The sequence below is a fragment of the Rhinopithecus bieti genome, unplaced genomic scaffold (assembly GCF_001698545.2).
Source record: "Rhinopithecus bieti isolate Rb0 unplaced genomic scaffold, ASM169854v2 scaffold_4553, whole genome shotgun sequence".
Taxonomy (NCBI): Eukaryota; Metazoa; Chordata; class Mammalia; order Primates; family Cercopithecidae; genus Rhinopithecus; species Rhinopithecus bieti.
Window position 1 is genome coordinate 3,721,699 of NW_016804694.1, and position 21,143 is coordinate 3,742,841.

Consider the following 21,143-nt stretch of genomic DNA (forward strand, 5'->3'; position numbering starts at 1 on the left):
TTACTAAGTTTTACTTAGATCCAAAACAAATACAACAGAAACTGGATCATGGATACAAAGAGATTTATTATATTAGTATTCTTTGCACTTTTCTAAATGAGTGAATTCTTTCATAGTGAAACTATTTATTTACAATGGTGTGCTGGAGCTGACTTGCATCAACCTGTGGTGCTTACCTGGTTTCTTTCTTTCTTTTTTTTTTTGAGACACAGTCTCACTCTGTCGCCCAGGCTGGAGTGCAGTGGCGTGATCTTTGTTCACTGCAACCTCTGCCTCTACCTACCAAGGAGCTGGGACTACAGGCACATGCCACCATGCTTGGCTAATTTTTGTATTTTTTAAATAGAGAGGGGCTTTCACCATATTGGCCAGGCTGGTCTTGAACTCCTGACCTTGTAATCTGCCCGCCTTGGCCTCCCAAAGTGCTGGGCTTACAGGCGTGAACCACCGCTCCTGGCCTTACCTGGTTTCTGTCTATGTGCATTTTGCCCCGACTATGTGATATCACATTGGTAGCTTGCCATTGACCACAGTGGAAGTATTTATACAATAGAAATTGGCAAACGTGAAAACCAGGTTTTTTTTTTTTTTTTTTCCTGGAGAGTCAGTTGTTAAACATCTGCCAGCACAACACTGCTCATTTGGTTCTCCTGACTGTAATGGGAGGAAGGCCTGAAGGTTTTAAGTCAGGGTTGAGGAGTTTCAAAATTTGTCTCAAGAAATCTTTGGATTCACTGTAGTACTTTTAATGAATATCAAGTACCCTAACCTTGTTTGGCCACTTCTTTTATGTGGGCTACTCAGACTCTAAAATAAACAGGCCCATTCCAATCACACTGGACTTTTGCTTGTGCATCCTGTAATGTATCATCCCATACTCACAGTGCTTTATTGGATGAACGTTTGCAGATGCTATATCACATTAGCTCAGGCCTTGGGCATGAACATGGGAGGCGCTCCCGCGGGACCTGCCGGCACTGGCAAAACAGAAACCACAAAAGACATGGGAAGGTGTTTGGGAAAATATGTGGTCGTGTTCAACTGCTCAGATCAAATGGATTTCAGAGGCCTAGGAAGGATTTTCAAAGGCAAGTGTCAAATAATATAGATTATTTTTGGTGAATTTATTTGTATTGCCCTTTAATGTTATTTTCTGATATAAATCCGAAGTGATGCAATCTCACATAATCAACATTAGTATGGGTTGGTCCATATGATATTGCCATTTTTCTAGGTCAAAAATGGCTGGATATCAACAATTTCTTATGGTTCAACACTATTGCTAGTGTTATAGTCTATGCATGGAATGTGTGTTAGATCACGAAAATGGAATCAATGTATAATTGCCTGAAATAATAGTAGAGAGGATCAAGATAGCAAACGGGGGACACATGTGGCTTCCCTCCCACAGAAATGAAATATGTTTAGAAAGCATAGCAACACTGGAAAATAAGAAGTGGGTGGCCATCAGCAGATGGAAAATTTTGAGAAAATCCTGAAAGGTAGGTAGAAGGTGTTTTCAGATGGACAGAGAAAAAAAATATTTGAAGATGCATCAGCCTCAGAGCTCAGTCCTTGGTGGTCTTCTCTTTCCTATCTACATGCATTCTCTTGGTGATCTTATGTAGGCCCAAGGTTTAAATACTATCTGTATGATGACTCCGGAATTATATCTCTAGCTTGAACTTCTCCTTGAAACTCGAGATTCATTACATGTAACTGTTGATTTAGCATGTCCACTTAAATGTCTATCAGGTCCAGATTTACCATGTTTAAAACCAAACTCCCGGCTGGGCACAGTGGCTCACGCCTTTGGGAGACCAAGGCAGGCAGATCGTGAGGTCAGGAGTTTGAGACCATCCTGGCCAACATAGTGAAACCCTGTCTCTACTAAAAATACAAAAATTAGCTGGGCATGGTGGCCTGTAATCCCAGCTACTCAGGAGGCTGAGCCAGGAGAATTGCTTGAACCCGGGAGGCTGAGGTTGCAGTGAGCTGAGATCGCGCTACTGCTCTCCAGCCTGGACTATAGAGCGATACTCCACCAAAAAAATGTATATATAAAAACAAAACAAAACAAAAAAATCTCCTGATCTCTAGGTGCTCAGGCACAACAACAACAACAACAAAAAAACCCAATAATGACAACAACAAACAAAATAACCATCCCCCAAACAACTTCCACCTATCCTTTACTCTACTCTTTGTCTTATACTCAGATCCAATCTGCCAGCAAATACTGTTGTTTCTACTTTCAGAATACCCCCAAAATTTGTACTTTCATTTTGGCAGTGTACTATTTCCATTGTTTTGATGAAAATGTACAAATAATTAAACCTCTCTTTATCACTGGAATTAAATACGTATTTATCAACAGCCAGATATGAAACATTACATATGTATAATGGTTTGGGAGCCCTGGAGAAATGATTGTTATCAAGAAGGTATATTATAGAGTAAAACTTTACAAATTAACTGTTTTTCATGCCAGGTCTTGCACAGTCAGGTTCCTGGGGCTGCTTTGATGAGTTTAACAGAATTGAATTGCCTGTGTTATCAGTGGCAGCACAACAAATTTATATTGTTTTGACAGCAAGGAAAGAGAGAAAGAAACAGTTCATTTTTTCTGATGGTGATTGTGTTGATTTAAATCCAGAATTTGGAATCTTCTTAACGATGGTGAGAAAAAAGACTTTAAATGCAATTTAATTAGTTTAATTGTTACAGACATAAGTAAAACAAAGCATGTGTTAGTGGATGAATGACCAGCTATCCAGGAGTCATGAGCTGTTCTCTCTTACCGTGTGATTTTTTTTAGTAGTCATTATAGCCCAGACAGAAGATAAAATAGTAATTTTTTTCAATTAAAAAAATTCAAATCCAGACCTACAGAGGTAATATGCTAATGATAATAATGGATACTGTTTATTGACCACAATATAATATGTGTAAGGTGCAGACTAAATGTTCTATGTGCTGTATCAGATGGTGTAACTCACGTGGTTCTGCAGTAACAAACAATCCCTAAATCTTAATTGCTTAAAGCCACAAGATTTATCTCTCTGTCACATGTTCACTGTGGGTTGACTAAGGTAGAGGTGGGAGGCCAGGGCTGCTTTGTATGTCCTTACTCTGGTACTTGGCCTGACAAGGTACCTACTATCTCAATCATTGCTCTTTGCTATAGCAAAGGAAAAAGAGAACATGAAGAATTGTGCTCTGACTCTTAGAGTTTCTTTCCAGAAGTGACACAAAGTCCTAAGTCATTGGCTAAAGCAAGTTTCACGACCTAACTTCAAGGGGTGGTGGGGTGGGGGAAAATGTGCCGTCCTATCATGTAACTAGCAAGAGGAAGGACCTGAAATATTCTCTCACATGTACACCGTATCTTATAGCTACGATAGTCCTCTGAAGTGGGTATTGTATAGCTGACTTACCTGAGGCTCAGCGAGACTTAAAAACTTCCTAGGTCACCCAGCCAGTAAGAGAAAGAAGAAGTTATTGTCTCTCTAACATCAAAATCTGACTGCTTAACCTCCACACTTGGTTCTTCTTTGACACCGAATAAAAGGAAATAAAAATAAAATTCCTGCAATAATTTAACAAGGTCCTGTACCAAAGAATTGTAACAAATTCAGTTACCATGTGATTAAGGGTGAGCTTTGAGATTCAGTGTTGTAAAGATAGAAAACCAAAGGCATGAATAAACAGGAGTTTCTATACTTTTATGTGTCACCAGTTTTAAAGCTTTTATGTGTTTTCCATAAAGTTAAATCTCGAAGTTGCAAGATAACACAAAGCACTCTGAGTTTTTAAATGCCCCCATGGATAAAGATGATAAATTATAGGAAGCAAAATCAGAAATGTTTCTGATACACTTATTGTAAGCAAACATCCAGTAAAGCAGTTAGGGGGAAGTAAGAATAGTCTGGAAGTGTTGGTTATAACTCAGGAAGTGGGATGAAGAAATGTACTCAGTGTAAAACTATGGTCTACAATTTTAAAAAGAGCTTAACATGCTCCCTGGATTAAGAATAATATTGGAAATAGCAATTAGATATTGCATTAAGCTGTGAGTAACTGAAACCTAAAAAATTTGTAGTTTAACATGTAAGGATTTATTCTCTTAAGATCCTTTTATGGTTCTGCTCCATCATGAATTCCATCTTCAAGGTCACCTTATGACCCAAGATGCTACAGAAAGCATCACTATCGTGTTGCAGCCAATTGACTGAGTCAACTCCCTTCAAACAAACATCAAGGGTATTTCATACAGTGTGCCCCTTTGCATCTCCCAGTGTAGAATTTAATCACAGCAGCTGCAAGGCAGGCTGGGAAATGTAGTTTTTAATCTGGGTGTTGCTGTACCCAGCTTGCAAGTGGGCTTCTGTGGCTCAAGAAGGATAAGAGCAGTATTGAGAGGCAGCCTCAATTTCTGTATTTCCAGCCCCTAATAAGGTACCTGGCCTATTGACAGTGCCCAGTAGATAGTCAGGGACTGAAGGTTTTTAACAAACTTGCCTAAGATAACTCATTCCTGTTGGCCTTACTTGTCTTTGAATCTCCAACCTTTCCTTTGAGACTTGGGTCTGACCTATCTTCAACCTGTTGCTTCTTAGGAGGCCTTCATTTCCTGTCTGCCTCTACTTTTGTCCTTTTCAGTAGTTTTCCCATCATTCCCTTCTTTATTTCCCCTCACTGCCATCTTTGTTTCTCCTCACTTCTATGGGTTTTTGTCAGCCAAAGAGCTCTGTAATTGTGACTGCAAAGAATAATTGAAGAGATGGAATAAAAAAAATGCCCAAGGAAGCTCACCAGTATAAAATCCTGAGTTTTTTTCTTTTTTCAATAACACACTTTAGACCATAATTATCAGGCATCTATTCAGTTTTCTCTTCTATTATTTCATGTTCTTTTCTATTTTTTAAGGCAGTAGACAGGTACTTAATTTTTGCCACAAAAAATTGTGTGTGACCTTATTAATATCATGAATATAGAAAGATATAAAAGGGCATATGAATATTAATAAATATGCATGGTCCAATACACATTGTTTTGAGAAAATGAGTATTTTATGAATTGAATATTTTTCAATACCATCTTAAAATCTGAATTAGGGGTCTGAAATATATTTGTATTCAGAAATGAAAACTGTATCAACAATTAAAAATTAAACATATTTTAACTTTCAGAACCCTGGATATGCTGGGCGCCAGGAACTACCAGAAAACCTAAAAATCCAGTTTAGAACTGTTGCTATGATGGTTCCTGATAGGCAGGTATGCACCAGGATTTGAAAGCATAATGTACTTTATGTTGTTTACTTGTTTTTCACTAAAGTTGTTGAAAAAAGATCTCACTATATTAATTTTCAGATCATTATGCGAGTTAAACTTGCAAGCTGTGGTTTTCTTGAAAACGTTGTCTTGGCTCAAAAATTTTATGTTCTTTACAAACTCTGTGAAGAGCAACTTACTAAACAGGTAACTTTATAGATCTGCTTACTGCTTACCCGCTAGCAATAGTATTTGGTTTTTTTGCTTTGTAATTTTCCCTTGATAAATGCTCATCAGTGAGTTAAAGTCTCACTGACTCTTTTCTAAAATGCTTTTAGAATTAATTTTACCTATTGGTTGTATATTTTTAAGACCTTTTTATTTTGAAATAATTGTAGATTCAAGGAAGTTGCAAAGGAATGTACAGGGAGGTGTGTACCCTTCACCCTGCCTTGCCCGGTGTTGACATCTTGTAACTATAGCACAATAACAAAACCAGAAATGGACACTGAAGCAGTCCACAGAGTTTGTTAAGGTTTCATCAGTTATACATGCACTGGTGTGTGTATGTGTGTGTGTGTGTGTGGGTGTAGTTGTATGGAATATGTAAGATACGGCTCTGTTCCATCACCATAAGGTTCCCTCATGCTACATCTTTATAGCCACACCCACCTGTCTCCCATATCCCTAACCCATTAACCTTTTCTCTGTGTCTAGAATTTTATTGCAAGAATGTTATATAAATGGAATCACATATTATGTAACCTCTTGGTTATGCATTTAAAAGTCTGTTGTTTGGGCCGGGTGCAGTAGCTCATGTCTGTAATCCCAGCATTCTGGGAGGCCAAGGTGGGTGGATCATGAGGTCGGGAGATCGAGACCATCTTGGCTAACACGGTGAAACCCTGTCTCTACTAAAAATACAAAAAAAAAAAAAATTAGCCGGGCGTGGTGGCACATGCCTGTAATCCCAGCTACTAGGGAGGCTAAGGCAGGAGAATTGCTTGAACCCGGGAGGTGGAAGTTGTAGTGAGCCGAAATCCTGCCATTGCACTCCAGCCTGGGTGACAGAGCGCGACTCCGTCTCAAAAAAAATAAAAAAAAAAAAAAATCTATTGTTTGTCGCTCAGACTATATCAGACTATATTGTTCTCAAAAGATATTTAAGGTGTGAATACTTGATCATGCAGGTTGGATTTTCCCATGAAATGATCATATTTCAGTCAAAGGAAAGGTAGGAAAGTTGAGCTAATAAACCTTTGCAGCTTAGTCACCCCAAAACTATGGCCTATAAGTATCAGAATCCACCTATATGCATAGAGTGAGCCGTGAGTCTGTTTAGTTTTTCAATTAAACCATCTTTTTGCCCTCTTCTCCCATCTCAGGTTCATTATGACTTTGGATTGAGAAATATTCTGTCTGTATTGAGGACTCTTGGATCTCAAAAAAGAGCCAGACCAGAAGATAGTGAATTAAGCACTGTCATGAGAGGACTAAGAGATATGAACCTTTCTAAACTGGTATCTTCTCTGAATTCTCTTCTTTTCCAAAATTTTAGTGTGGTTTCTTTGTATTTGGTGGACAAGTAGGGGTAGGCTGATGTTGAGCTGTGAGCACTCATAATTACAGGGATAATAACTGTGCAAAGCCACCACTGTGCTTCCAGAAGAAAGCAAAAGACCCCATGACCCTGTGTGACCAACATGGGCTGTAAGTGCCTCCTTTTATCAGTTGTGTGCAGTGAAACAGGTCATCAGTGGGCTTCAGCTCCAAGATTCAACCTAGTTCTCTTCCATTATTCACAAAGTGACACAGATTCTCAGCATAAGAATCTGGATTCCCAGAGAACCATGAGAACTTTTTGCTTTCTCTGTGACTAGCTTATCTCAGATATATCTCTTCCAAAACATAAACACTGTTTTTATTTTCCAAAACACATGGAATATTTGCTGTGGAGAGCATGCTGCTTTCATGCTTGTCACATTTACAGCCTGGTTGTTGTTGGTTTTTTTTCTTTGAAACAGAGTTTCACTCTGTCACCCAGGCTGGAGTGCAGTGGTGCAATCTTGGCTCACTGCAACCTCCGCATTCCAGGCTCAAGCTATCCTCCTGCCCCAGCCTCCCGAGTAGCTGGAACTACTGGCGCGCACCACCATGCCTGGCTAATTTTTGTATTGTTTTGTAGAGATAGGGGTTTGCCATGTCACCCAGGCTGGTCTCAAACTCCTGGACTCAAGTGATCCACCCCGCTTCAGCCTCCCAAAGTGCTGGGATTGCAGGCATGAGCCACCATGCCCAGCCTAGCCAGGTTGTTTTGAATATTTGATGGACAGGTTCATGTGGCATATAAGGATTTCTACATGCCACATATTGTGCCCGTGCCATGGGTGTACAAAGTTGAAGAAGAAATGGTTCAGGAAGCTACATTCTAGTTACAAAAACTAACATCTGTGGAGTTTGTTACTGTTACAGTCTTTTCAGGTGTATTGTCTTGTTTGAGCCTCATAGCAACTCTGTGGGATCTGGATGGCTAGCTTGCTTATTGTCATTTCATTTATTGGGGAATGGAGACTAGAAATTGTAGGATTCCCCCATAATCACCATTAGCTGAGAAGAGGGGACAAAAATTTATAAGATTTTCTGATGCCAAATCCACTGCTCCTGCCAGTATACTTCACTGCCTGTATGACCGACATGGACTGTAACGGAGGCTTAGACTCCCTAAGTCACCCAGGCTGGAGTGCAGTCTAAGCCTCCCTTAGATAATGGTATTTTGGAAATTCCTAGACAAGTATTCAAGAAAGCATCAGCAAAGCCCTGGAGAAGAAAGAGAAATCATAAGGGGTCAGATGTTGGGAACAGGGCAATCTATGTATTAAATAAGGATTGGAGTCAGTGTACTCAAACCTAATGCTTATAAGAAAGGCTCAGAACACTGCCCTGATGGACTTTTCCAGCCATTGTTGAAGTCATGCAGGGTTATGGCTATTTCCCCAATTTAAATAAAATATTAGTTCTTTAATCTCATGGGGTTGGGACTACAAATTATCATTTTTAAGGTTAATGCAAATGCCACTCTGTGGGAAGCAAAGCATTCATGTGATAAAGTAATGAGGTGGTACTTTGGAGCAATAGACTGGGGCAGGATTGTAGAACACATTGAATGCTAAGGAACTTTGGGTACAATGTAGATTCAATGGTGATTGTATTAGTCTGTTCCCACACTGCTAATAAAGACAATTTATAAAGGAAAGAGGTTTAATGGACTCACAGTTCCACATGGCTGGGGAGGCCTCACAATCATGCCGGGAGGGGAATGAGGAGCAAAGTCACGTCTTTACACGGCAGCAGGCAAGAGAGCATGTGCAGGGGAACTCCCGTTTACAAAACCATCAGATCTTGTGACACTTACTCACTATCATGAGAACAGCAGGGAAAGACCTGCCCCCATGATTCAATTACCTCTCACTGGGTCCCTCCCACCACACGTGGGAGTTATGGGAGCTACAATTCCAGATGAGATTTGTGTGGGGACACAGCCAAACCGTATCAGTGATATTCTGGAGAAAGTACTAGAAAATACAAGCCTGATTAGGAGAGTAATAAATGGTTCTCTGGGGATGAAGTGATAAGTACTATGCACGTCCCAGCTAGTTGATAACATTTATTGACTGAATGAGTAAATTTGTTTTAAACTATGCCACCTTAGGTTGATGAAGATGAACCCCTGTTCCTCAGCTTAATCAATGACCTGTTCCCGGGACTGCAACTGGATAGTAATACTTATGTGGAACTGCAAAAAGCAGTAGCCAATCAGGTTCAGATAGAAGGTTTGATTAACCATCCACCCTGGAACCTGAAACTCGTTCAGGTAAAGACATTTTAATCTATTATCAGTATAATGATAAGTATGTGTTAAACAGAGCTGTCTGAATAGAAAAACTCATGGTTAGTCTTACTTGATGTAAATGTTAAATGAAAACATCATATGTACATCATTGCAAAAAGAATACTCAGGGGGATGTGGTGGTCTAAGAAAGATAGTATGGATTTACCCTGCCTCGCAGTAATCAAGCAGTAATTTACTGCAGTTGTTACTTACACCTGGGGACAACGTTGGGATGAAATAGTAGGTTATAAAAACTCTGGGGAATGGAATGATCCAGATGGTTTCTTGTGCCAATCTGTTAGTACTGGCTGCAGCTGGGTGCCTCAGTGGGATGCAGCGCCTGAGGAATCCAGGAGTGCTACTTTGCTCCTGCTTTGTATGTGGACATGTTATATCCTTCGCCTACACTAAAACCTGAATCTTTTGACTGCATATGTTGGTGTCTTTCTGTTCATCACATTTCATCCTTGTGACAACTGTCTAACCACCTGATTGTATTACCAGTAGAATCAAGAACTTGGTAGTAGAGACACAGGATTAAATCTCTATGAGCTTGATGCTTTGGGAATGTTTTCCAGAGTTTTTGGAAAATTAAGGAGCTGAAATTGTGGACATTGTTGAAAACTGCATTTGAAATATTAATATAACAATTCTTATTTTAACTTACTGTTCTTGCCAGATTATAAGATGTGCAAGTGTCTGAGACACATCCAAATCTTACAAAGAAATATGTGCATGGGGGAAAAGTCCTTTTCATCATTCATGTACTGGAAACCATTTTAAGAGTTTAAAAAATTTCTGGGAAAACATGATTTTATATATGATATGCATACAGTATACTGAGTTCTAAAATTCTCGCCATCTCAATGGGCGGCGACTAGAATTTTGGGTTCTTTGCTGATGTCAATAACATTGCTCTTGAACATGTCAGGAACAGTGCCTGTTGCTTTTAAACTATAGTTTACAATGGTAATACATTTCTGTCCAAAATGTTAGGAGAATAACTCACTCTACCTCTGATCAGCTGTCAGACCTTTGACTTCTTCTTATTATTTTTTTTAATCGAGAAAACTACAGACAGGATGTTATAACAGCGGCTGTCCATACGCCTAGCATGTCTCCCTGAATCTCTTTTACCATTTCCATGTGCCCCTGCCCAGCTTCTGTGTGTTTTTGCTTCTAATAACAAAAGGAGGACTGGAACCATTTTGTTGGCAGGCACAAAGAGTAGGTGCTGCACGGGAGCTTATTTCCCACCCTCGCCCCCAAACCAACCTCTCTAAGAGTTTATGGAGTAGGAAAGTCAAGCTCGCCTGGTTCCAGGTGGAGCAATCTTTTGAGGTGTAAGTTACACTTCAGTCTCCCGCGGGATCAGGCTCAAGTCTGCCCTCTACAGGGCTTTGTCCTCAATCACACCTTACTTGGCTTCTTCCCATTCCTGTCCTGCTTTCCCCTTTTTTTTTACTGGTTTCTCCTGGGAGCACTCCCTGAATAAATCACTTGCACAGGAATCCTCATTCATGATGTACTTCTGGGGAATTAGAAGGCCCCTGTGAAACGGATCTTCACTGTGATGCTCTGCGTTGCTGCTTTCCACCACTAAGGGGCGATATCATCACATCGGATGCCGAGAAAGTTTGCGCATGGAAAAACTGCTGGTTATAGACTAACAAACCAAAATCACAGGGAATCATCACGCAAGAAGCAAAAACTAGATGCTGAGTTAATTATTTCCAAAATGTAATTCAAGCCCCACATTGTTATTACTTTATCACATATCATTTTATAACGTAGTGCTCATTTGCTATGCACATCTAGAACAACAGTTTTACAACTTAAAATAGTGAACTAGTTACTTTAACGAAGAGCTTATTTAAAGCCTTTAAACTTCAAGTAACTACTCTGAATGTCAGCAAGAGACTCATAAATTACATTTTTTAATTTACTGGTTAATTGTGTAGTTATATGAGACGTCTTTGGTACGACATGGCTTGATGACTCTTGGGCCCAGTGGTTCTGGAAAGACAAGCGTTATCACGATTCTAATGAAAGCGCAAACAGAATGCGGAAGGCCTCACAGAGAAATGCGAATGAATCCAAAAGCCATTACTGCACCTCAGATGTTTGGCAGACTGGACACTGCTACCAATGACTGGACAGATGGCATTTTTTCTACTCTGTGGAGAAAAACATTAAAAGCTAAAAAAGGTATACATAAACCTCCTTTATGATCATTTTTTCCCTGCCAGCATATTAAAACAATATTTGTTTGACTTTTCCATTTTAATGATTTGCAGATGAAAAGTGATTTGCTGTTTTAATTATTTGCAGGTGAAAACATTTTCCTCATTTTAGATGGTCCCGTGGATGCCATCTGGATTGAGAACTTAAATTCCGTTTTGGATGACAATAAAACTCTGACGTTAGCTAATGGAGATCGCATTCCCATGGCCCCTAGTTGTAAGCTTCTGTTTGAAGTCCACAATATTGAGAACGCCTCTCCTGCCACGGTTTCTAGGATGGGCATGGTCTATATCAGCAGCTCTGCTCTCAGCTGGAGGCCAATCTTACAGGTGGGGCAGAGAGATGGGAAGAAGAACCCTCAAGGGTCTCTCCACGTTTCACTTTCTTAACAAACAGAGATTCTGTTTCTTTTCTGCAGGCATGGTTGAAGAAGCGCACTGCACAGGAAGCTGCTGTTTTCCTGACACTGTATGAGAAAGCCTTTGAAGATACATACACATATATGAAACTAAATCTCAATCCTAAAATGCAGCTCTTGGAGTGCAACTATATTGTGCAAGTAAGATTTTTTTTTTGTACATTTACTACTTCGATTTTGATTTTTTTTGCACTCAGTTGCAGTTTACAGCCATCTAAAATAGAAAGTTCAGACAGCCATAAAAATCATTTGATGATGTGACTGTAAAGGCTCTGAGAATTTTGATTCCTCTTAAAGATCTTCTTAATGATCTTATTGTTTTCTCTATTATTTTCACTTCCCAGACGGATGTCAGAGGAAGGGGGAATGAACTATCTTCCCCACTGTCAGGTTTAGTGACCTGTTCCAGAAAGTGTGTCTAATAATGACAGCCAGTAAAATAAAGTAATTAATTAAAGTAAATTTTAAAATAAAAAACAACACATATGTGCGCGGACGCGCGCGCGCACACACACACACACACACACAACTACTGGTTCCATCCTAACAATAGAAGACTTCATTGTCTGGCGTGGTGGCTTACAACTGTAATCTCAGCACTTTGCGAGGCCAAGGGGGGTGGATTGCTTGAGCTCAGGAGTTTGAGACCAGCTATGGGCAACATGGAGAAACCCCATTTCTACAAAAATTAGCCGGGTGTGGTGAGTGCCTGTAGTCCCAGCTACTTGGGAGGCTGAGGTGGGAGGATCACTTGAACCTGAAAGGTTGAGTTTGCAGTGAGCCAAGATTGCACCACTGCACTCCAGCTGGGGCTACAGAGTGAGACCCTGTCTCAAAATCAATCAATCAATCAATCAATAAAATAAAAATAAATAAAGTTGGTCACTTCATGGGAAAGAACAGAAAGGGGACTGTTGTAATCAAGAAAACTTGGGAGGCAATCTTGGCTTTGGAAATTTAGCAGATAAGTTTCCTTATATAACAGATAAGGAAAATCTTTAAAAATTATCTGAACAGTAGTTTGTAGCATTATTTTTTCCCTTTCTTTCTTCCTTTCTTCCTTCCTTCCTCTCCTCTCCTTCCTTCCTTTCTTCCTTCCTCTTTCTCTCTCTCTCTCTTTTCCTTCTTTCCCTTCTTTCCCTTCTTTCCCTTCCTTCCCTTCCTTCCCTTCCCTTCCCTCCCCTTCCCTTTCAACAAGGTCTTGCCTGTTGCCCAGGCTGGAGTGCAGTGGTGCAATCAATCATAAATCACTGCAACCTTGAAGTCCTAGGCTCAAGCTGTCCTCTTGCCTCGGCCTTTGGGAGTTGTTGGGGCTACAGGCACACACCACCATGCCCAGCTAATTTTTGGATTTTTTTGTAGAGACAGGGTCTCTCTATGTTGCCCAGGCTGATCTAGGCTCCTGGACTCAAGCAGTCCTCCTGCCTCAGCCTCCCAAAGTGCTAGGATTGCAGGCATGAGCCACCATGTCCAGCCAGCATTCTTTTTTTCCTACTCAGTTTTTCTTATTAGTCTTTGGGTTAAAACAGAACTAATCATAGATCTTCAAGGGCTCTCCTAATTCTGGTCTATAGGTGACCTCTCCTTGTACATTCTAGAGCTTTGATTCTCAGTTCAGGGATGCCAGTCATTTGTGGGTAGGTTAGAAACAATATATAAGGCCCAAGTCAGTGAATTATTTAGTAATTACTTTAAAATGGATAATAGAAGAGAATGTTTTATTTTGGAGTAATTTTGTTTTGAAAGACTGAAGATGTCTTACAGTAGTTTTCTTTCTGATGTTATAGGGCATTGGCACACTTTTTCTTAAAGGGCCAGATAGTATTAATAAATATTTTTGGCTTTGCACAACTCTCTGTCTCAGCCACTCAGCTTTGCTGTTGTAGCACAAAAGCAGCTAGAGACAATGCATAGGTAAATGAGTATGGCTGTGTGTGTGTTCCAGTAAAACTTCATTTACCAAACAGATGGCCAGCCCCTAGGGCCACAGTTTGCTAAGTCCTGCAAAATTTTACAAAGAAATAGAATCTTTGATCTGGAAGATTTGGATAACCAAACTTTAGAACCAGTAGCTACCTTAGCTGCTAACACCTAGTCTGGGCCTTTTGCTTTCCCTGTAGGAAACTGAGACAGAGGTCAGTGGGATGAGCTGGGGGTAGAAACCACAATAGCAGATTTCCAGTTCAGCATCCTTTCTGCTAGACCATGCTGCCTGTTGAAAGCAGAATAGCCCTTCTCTATGTGCAGTTGGCTATAGGACAGTGATCAAGCAATAGCTTGAGATATATCTGTTTTCTTGTCTTCCTCCCTCCTTTTAATTTTGTTACTATTCACAATTTTTTATTTTCAAAATTTTAATTTAAAAATTTATTTTATTTAAAACATTTTCAGTCTCTCAATCTTCTGGAAGGGTTAATTCCCTCCAAAGAGGAAGGCGGTGTTTCCTGTGTCGAACATCTTCATAAATTATTTGTGTTTGGCCTAATGTGGAGTTTAGGAGCCCTTCTGGAATTGGAAAGCAGAGAAAAGCTTGAAGCCTTCTTACGGCAGCATGAATGCAAGTTGGACTTACCAGAAATACCTAAAGGCTCAAACCAAACCATGTATGAGTTTTATGTTACTGATTATGGTAAGCACACTGAACTATACCTTAAATGAAATTACTTTTTTTTTCAAATGAGAAAAATATAAGCTTTCAGAAACTCTTCTATGAGGGAATATTAAAATAATTATGAAAACATAATTGTTAATACCATTTTGAAAAGGGCATGTATTTGAAAGAGAGTGGAATTTTGCATATTAGTTGTGCCAGAAACTGATATTGAGACTCTTGACTTCTCCTTTTGGAGTGGGCTCAGTGAAATCTGGCATAAATAAGTTAGTAATACCTTGTACATCATCTACTTTCTGATGCTGGAAGAGGAAAGGTAGCAGCATGGAGAACACAGATTCTTTGTAATGCAAAGCATGCTAATATACATAATGGATGAGCCCCACACTTCCCTGTTGGGAATGCCAGAATGAGTAAGAATGAACGTAGCAGATTCCTCAAGGTCCAGCGCTGTCACCTTAGCCCCCCAGCCTTCTATGTATGGCCAAGCTCAGCTCACTGCTGCTTAAAAGAAATGCCCTTGAACTTGGTGCTTTCATCCAGAGCCCAGGCCCTAATTGTTCGAATTCCCAAAGAGGAAAACATGCTTCTTAAAACTATAATTACCTCTGGTTCTTCCTAAAACTCAAAACAGCAATGGTTTTCTTTGTTTGTTTTGATGAATAAACAGAAGGATAACTAGAGCAGGAGAGCAGACAGCAATAACCAAGTTTTGAAAGCAAGAAAGCAGTAAGGTAAATGGCAGTCAATTTAGCACACTGGCAGTGGGAGGAGCTGAGAAGCAATGAGAAGCACACATCACAGGACTTTCAAAGGGCTCAAGAAGTGGAAACTGGGGCGAAAGCTGATCTAAAAACCACAGGGCTGGTTGTAAGTCTGTTTAAGAAAAAGACCTCCTGGGCTGCTTTCCAAAGCCCTGCTGCCAGACAATCAGCCTTGCCCACACTGGGAAGACTAAAGAATTACTGTTTGGATAGTGTAAAATAGAGGGTTTCCTAGACTTGGGGACACCAGGCACATTTAAGAATGGAAGAATCATACTGAAACTGGGGATTAAGTGGGAATTTGTGTTTGAAAGGGACTGAGATAAATCAATTTTTTCAGTGGGCCATCTTTAACCAGAATGGCCAATAATTCTATTACATGTGTTAGATGCTGCTAAAGGTTTGAGATGGCAAAAGGGCCCTCTAACTCAAAATGCAAACTAAAAAAGGAATCTTTAAATCTAGATATGTAATCCCTTAAAATCTAGAGCCAAGCTCCTCCACAGAGCTGCCTTCTGAGCAGCCAGAGTTCTATGATGTTTGAAGATTCAAATTGCCTCCCTCTGAGCACCTTGTCCTTATTCAGAGGCTGGGCCCCAAGTTACTCAGAGAGTGAAATTCATTAGCAGCAATTTTCCAACCGTAGTGAAGCCTTGATTAGGGGATTGAGATGGCATCTAATAAGGATGCCAATAAAATAATTACCTTCCTCTGTGCCATCAAAAATACGCATTGCTACATTTCCTAAAGAGCAGTCCACTGATGTTTGTGGCATTTTCTTTCAAGCAGCTAGGACTGGTTCTGTAAGTTTAGACAATGGTGTTTTCTTATTTTTAATGGAGATGTTAACAAAAGGTTGATAACAATCTAGACTCATATTCCTTCTTCAAGCTGGTCCTGAAGTGGTCTGTTGACTAAAATATTGAGGGGTTGCAGGCATTCAATCTTGCCACCCTAAATAACTACTTTTGATGAAATTTATTTGCCTGAGCATTTGTGGCCATGAAATGAACTAAGATATTATGTACTTAGTGATTACTTAGGGCCCTAAGGTGTCCACTCCAGCTGACTTCTAGCCAGCCCTTTCTTAACTCATTCTTCATCCATCCTTTTAATTTTTTCAGGGACATTAACATCTTTGGAGAAGACTTCATTCTTAGATTTAAGATTAAGGAGACTTATGCTTCCAGACAAGATGGAATAATGGGGACTGGGTTTAACCTCTTATGTTAGAAAGACAGAAAACTGGACAAAATGTGTAAAACAGTTTTTTTCAGACCTTGGACAACAGGCACTACAGGACTGAAATCACGGAGGGAAGTGAAACAAGGTGACTGCACTAGTTTATTGCGTGGATGCAGTTTCTAGCAGCAGCTCAGGGAGGGGAAGATCAAACAGGATTGGCTGTCTCACCAAAATGTGGAGGCAGAGGTTGATTTGGGAGAGGCCAAGGTGGCTGGAATTTGCAGGGCAGAGCACCAGAGAGGAGAAATCTGCACAGGGAGGAAGTGTCAGAGAACAACAGAAACGGATAGACAAATCCACAGTTATAGTAAAGGTGTCAATATTCTGAATAATTGATAGAACAAATAGACAAAATTAGTAAATATATGGAAGACTTTAACAACACTATCAATACCCCTAATTTGAAATTATAGAATGCTTCAGCCCAAAACAGCAGAATATACATTCTTTTCCATTGCACAGAAAACACTTACCAAAATATTCTGGGTCATATAACATTTCTCGATAGGGAGACTTTAAAGCACTTTATGTCTTTACTAGAAAAGAAGAAAGGTCTCAAAACAATGATTTCAACTTCTTCCTTAATAAGTTAGAAAAAGTAAAACAAATTAAACCCAAAGTAAGCAGAAGAAAGAACAATGATCAAAGCAGAAATCAATGAAACAAAAAGTAGAACAGCAACAGAAAAAAATCAATGAAACGAAAAGATGGACCTGAAAAGATCAATAAAACGAATAAATCTCTTATTAGAGACATCAGAACAAAAGAGAAGACTTACATTACCATAGTCAAGGATGAAAGAGAGAACATCACTACAGACCTCACAAACATTAGAAATATGAAGTGAGTATATTAGAAACAACTTTACAAAAACACATTTGACAATGAAGATGAAATGGACAAATTTCTTGAAAGATATAAACTACCAACCATCATCAGGAAGAACTGGATATTGCACAGCATGGTGAATATAGTTAATAACAGTGTGTTGTACATTTCAAAATCACTAGGAGAGTAAATTTCAAATATTTTCAACACAAAAAATGATAAGCATTTGAGGTGATTGATATGTTAATTGGCTTGTAATAATTCCACATTGTATCCATAAACCATAACATTTTGTTCCCCATAAATATATACAATTATAAATTGTCAATTTACAATAAAATTTAAAAAGAAGAAATAGATATCCTAAATAGCCCTATATCTACTAAAGAGATTGAATTTGTAGTTAAAACCTTCCCACAAAGAAAACACCAGGCCAAGAAGATTTTATTGGTGAATTCTACCAAATATTTAAGGAATAAATAATACCAATTGTACATAAACTCTTCCAAAAGATATAAAACATACAATAGGAAGAAACACTTCCCACCCCGTTTCATAAGGACAGTGTTACCCTGATACCAAAACCAGAGAAAGACATTCCAAGAAAACAAAACAAAACAAAACAGCTATAGACCAATATTCCTCAGGAACATTGATGAAAATTTCTTAATAAAATTATAACAAATCCAATAGTATACAAAAGTCCAACTGTGGCTTTTATTCTAGAAATGGAAGATCAACATTCAAAAACTGATCAATATGATCTGCTATATTAGACTAAAAACTAAGCAAGCTATAAACAGTCATCTAAATCAATGAAGAAAAGCATTTGGCAAAGTTTGACACTCTTTCATGATGAAATAGGAACTTTATCATTCTGACAACATCTACAAAAAACCTACGGCTAACGTTACACGGAATGGTAAACAACTAAACACTTCCTTCCCAAGATCAGGAACAAAACAAGGATGTCTTTCTCACCTCTATTCAATTTCATTTCTATTCAACATTATTCTAGAGGTTCTAGCCAGTGCAGGAGGGGGAAAAATCAAATGTCTATAGATTAGAAAAGAACAAGTAAAGTTCTCTCCGTTTGCAGATGACATGACCATCTGTGGAATCTTCAAAAAGTTATTAGAACTACTAAAGGATTTTAGCAAGGTCACAGGACAAAAGGGCCATACATTTGATAAGTCATATTTCTATATGCTCACAACAAACAATTGAAAATTGAACTTTAAAAATACCAGTTAAAGTAGAACCCAAGGCTGGGTGCGGTGGCTCATACCTATAATCCCAGCACTTTGGGAGGCCGAGTGGGGCGGCTCACCTGAGGTCAGGAGTTCGAGACCAGCCTGGCCAACATGATGAAACCCCATATCTACTAAAAAAATGCAAAAAAAAATTAGCCAGGTGTTGTGGTGCGTGCTTGTAAGCACAGCTACTTAGGAGGCTGAGGCATGAGAATGGCTTGAATCTGGGAGGCGGAGGTTGCGGTGAGCCAAGATTATGCCACTGCACTCCAGTCTGGGAGACAGAGTGAGACTCTGTCTTAAAAACACACAAACGGCTGGGCGCGGTGGCTCAAGCCTGTAATCCCAGCACTTTGGGAGGCCGAGGCGGGTGGATCACGAGGTCAGGAGATCGAGACCATCCTGGCTAACACGGTGAAACCCCGTCTCTACTAAAATACAAAAAACTAGCCGGGCGAGGTGGCGGGCGCCTGTAGTCCCTGCTACTCCGGAGGCTGAGGCAGGAGAATGGCCTAAACCCAGGAGGCGGAGCTTGCAGTGAGCTGAGATCCGGCCACTGCACTCCACTACAGCCCGGGCGACAGAGCAAGACTCCGTCTCAAAAAAACAAAACAAAACAAAACAAAACAAAACAAAAAACAAAACAAAAAAACACACAAACAAAAATAGAATCCAAAAAAGAATACTTAGGAATAAATTTAATAAAATATGTGTAAGATCTGTATACTAAAACTGTAAAACTGTGCTGAGAGAAGCTAAAGAAGGCCCAAATAAGGGGATAGATTTTTTTAAACATGATTTAAAGATTATTTTGCTATTTGAAATAGCAAAATCTAGCCAGTGCAATGGGGGGAAAAGTCTCTTTTACTGTTTAAAAGTCACTATTAAGAAAATGAAAAGCCCAGCCACAGACTGTAAAGTACTATTTGAAACATATATCTCTGATTAAAAAAAAAAATTATCCAGAATATGTAAAGAACTCCTATAATCCAATAACTATCAATAGGCAATCAATCTAAATTTTTAAATGGGCAGGAAATTTCAATAGTTCCTTTGCTAAAAAAGATATGTGAAAGGTGAAAAAAGAATGTGAAAGATATTCAACATCACTGGTCATCAGGGAAATGCAAATGAAAACCCCAATGGGGTCTGGGTGTGGTGGCTCACACCTGTAATCCCAACACTTTGGGAGGTCAAGGCGGGTAGATCACTTGAAGTCAGAACTTCGAGACCAGCCTGGCCAACATGGTGAAACCCCGTCTCTACTACAAATACAAAAATTAGCCGGGCTTGGTGGCGGGTGCCTGGAATCCCACCTACTCGGCAGGCTGAGGCAGGAAAATTGCTTGAACCTGGAGACGGAGGCTGCAGTGAGCTGAGATCACACCACTACACTCCAGTCTGGGCCACAGAGCCAGACCTCGTTTCAAAAAAACAAAAACAAAAAACCCCCACAATGGATATCATCACACAGCCACTGGAATGTCTACAATTAAAAAGGTTAATAAAGCCAAATATCGGTGCGGTAATAGAGCACCTAGAGCCCTCATATGCTACAAAATGGCACAGCCAATTTGGAAAACAGTTTGGCAGTGTTTTAGAAGTTAAACGTACTTATTTTTGCTTACTTTCTCAAGAAAACATGAAATTGGGGTTATTACTCCAATGATGAGTATTCGTTCATCATTGTTTTGCCAATATCAATGTATGCCCTCTTTCCATTCATTCTGTGTCCACAGTAACTTTTGAGTATAATTATGAATCATTGTATAAGCTTTTTGAAGACATTTAAAATAGAGGCTAAAGGTAATTCAATTTGAATGGCAATGATAGGAATAATGCTAATACAATTTGCCTAGCAACAGCAATGGTACAGTACCATAGATTATAGGGAACATCCAGAGATGCTAAAATGTAAATAAATTTTTGAAATCAATTTTTTTTTTTTTTTGAGACAGAGTTTCGCTCTTGTTGCCCATGCTGGAATGCAATGGTGTGATCTTGGCTCACCACAACCTCTGCCTCCTGGGTTCAAGTGATTCTCCTGCCTCAGCCTCCTGAGTAGCTGGCATTATAGGCATGCGCCACCAGGCCCAGCTAATTTTGTATTTTTAGTAGAGATGGGGTTTCTCCATGTTGGTCAGGCTGGTCACGAACTCCCATCCTCAGCTGATCTGCCCGCCTCGGCCTCCCAAAGTGCTGAGTGAGCCACTGCGCCTGGCCTTGAAAGCAATTTCTCATGGCAAATACTCTGTATCTAGTAAACAGTTGACTCTTTTTTTGGTCTTTCCCATTTTTCAGTTGATGTGGCTTTTCTGCTAGGTATCCATTACAGTACTGGGTTTACCACCGGCTGATTTTAATTCCATTTCAGGTGCGGTTTCTCTGGATGGGTGATTTAGCAATTTAAAAGCCAACTTTACAAAAAAATAACAGATGCTGGAGAGGTTGTGGAGAAAAGGGAACGCTTCTACGCTGCTAGTGGGAATGTAAATTAGTGCAGCCATTATGGAAAGCAGTTTGGTGATTTCTCAAAGAACTTAAACCAGACCTACCATCCGACCCACCAATCTCATTATTGGGTATACACCCAAAGGAATGTAAATCGTTCTACC

General features: G+C 39.6%; 1 protein-coding gene across 1 annotated transcript in view; it reads left to right on the plus strand.

The window, feature by feature from the left end:
- Window positions 1–21,143, plus strand: part of DNAH8 (dynein axonemal heavy chain 8) — a 333,448-nt gene that overhangs the window by 156,283 nt on the left and 156,022 nt on the right. Inside the window, 10 exon segments of the mRNA XM_017870032.1 lie at window positions 910–1,088; window positions 2,492–2,679; window positions 5,193–5,279; window positions 5,376–5,483; window positions 6,662–6,796; window positions 8,986–9,147; window positions 11,127–11,373; window positions 11,497–11,738; window positions 11,828–11,968; window positions 14,219–14,456. Of these exon segments, the coding sequence (XP_017725521.1) occupies window positions 910–1,088; window positions 2,492–2,679; window positions 5,193–5,279; window positions 5,376–5,483; window positions 6,662–6,796; window positions 8,986–9,147; window positions 11,127–11,373; window positions 11,497–11,738; window positions 11,828–11,968; window positions 14,219–14,456 (1,727 nt within the window).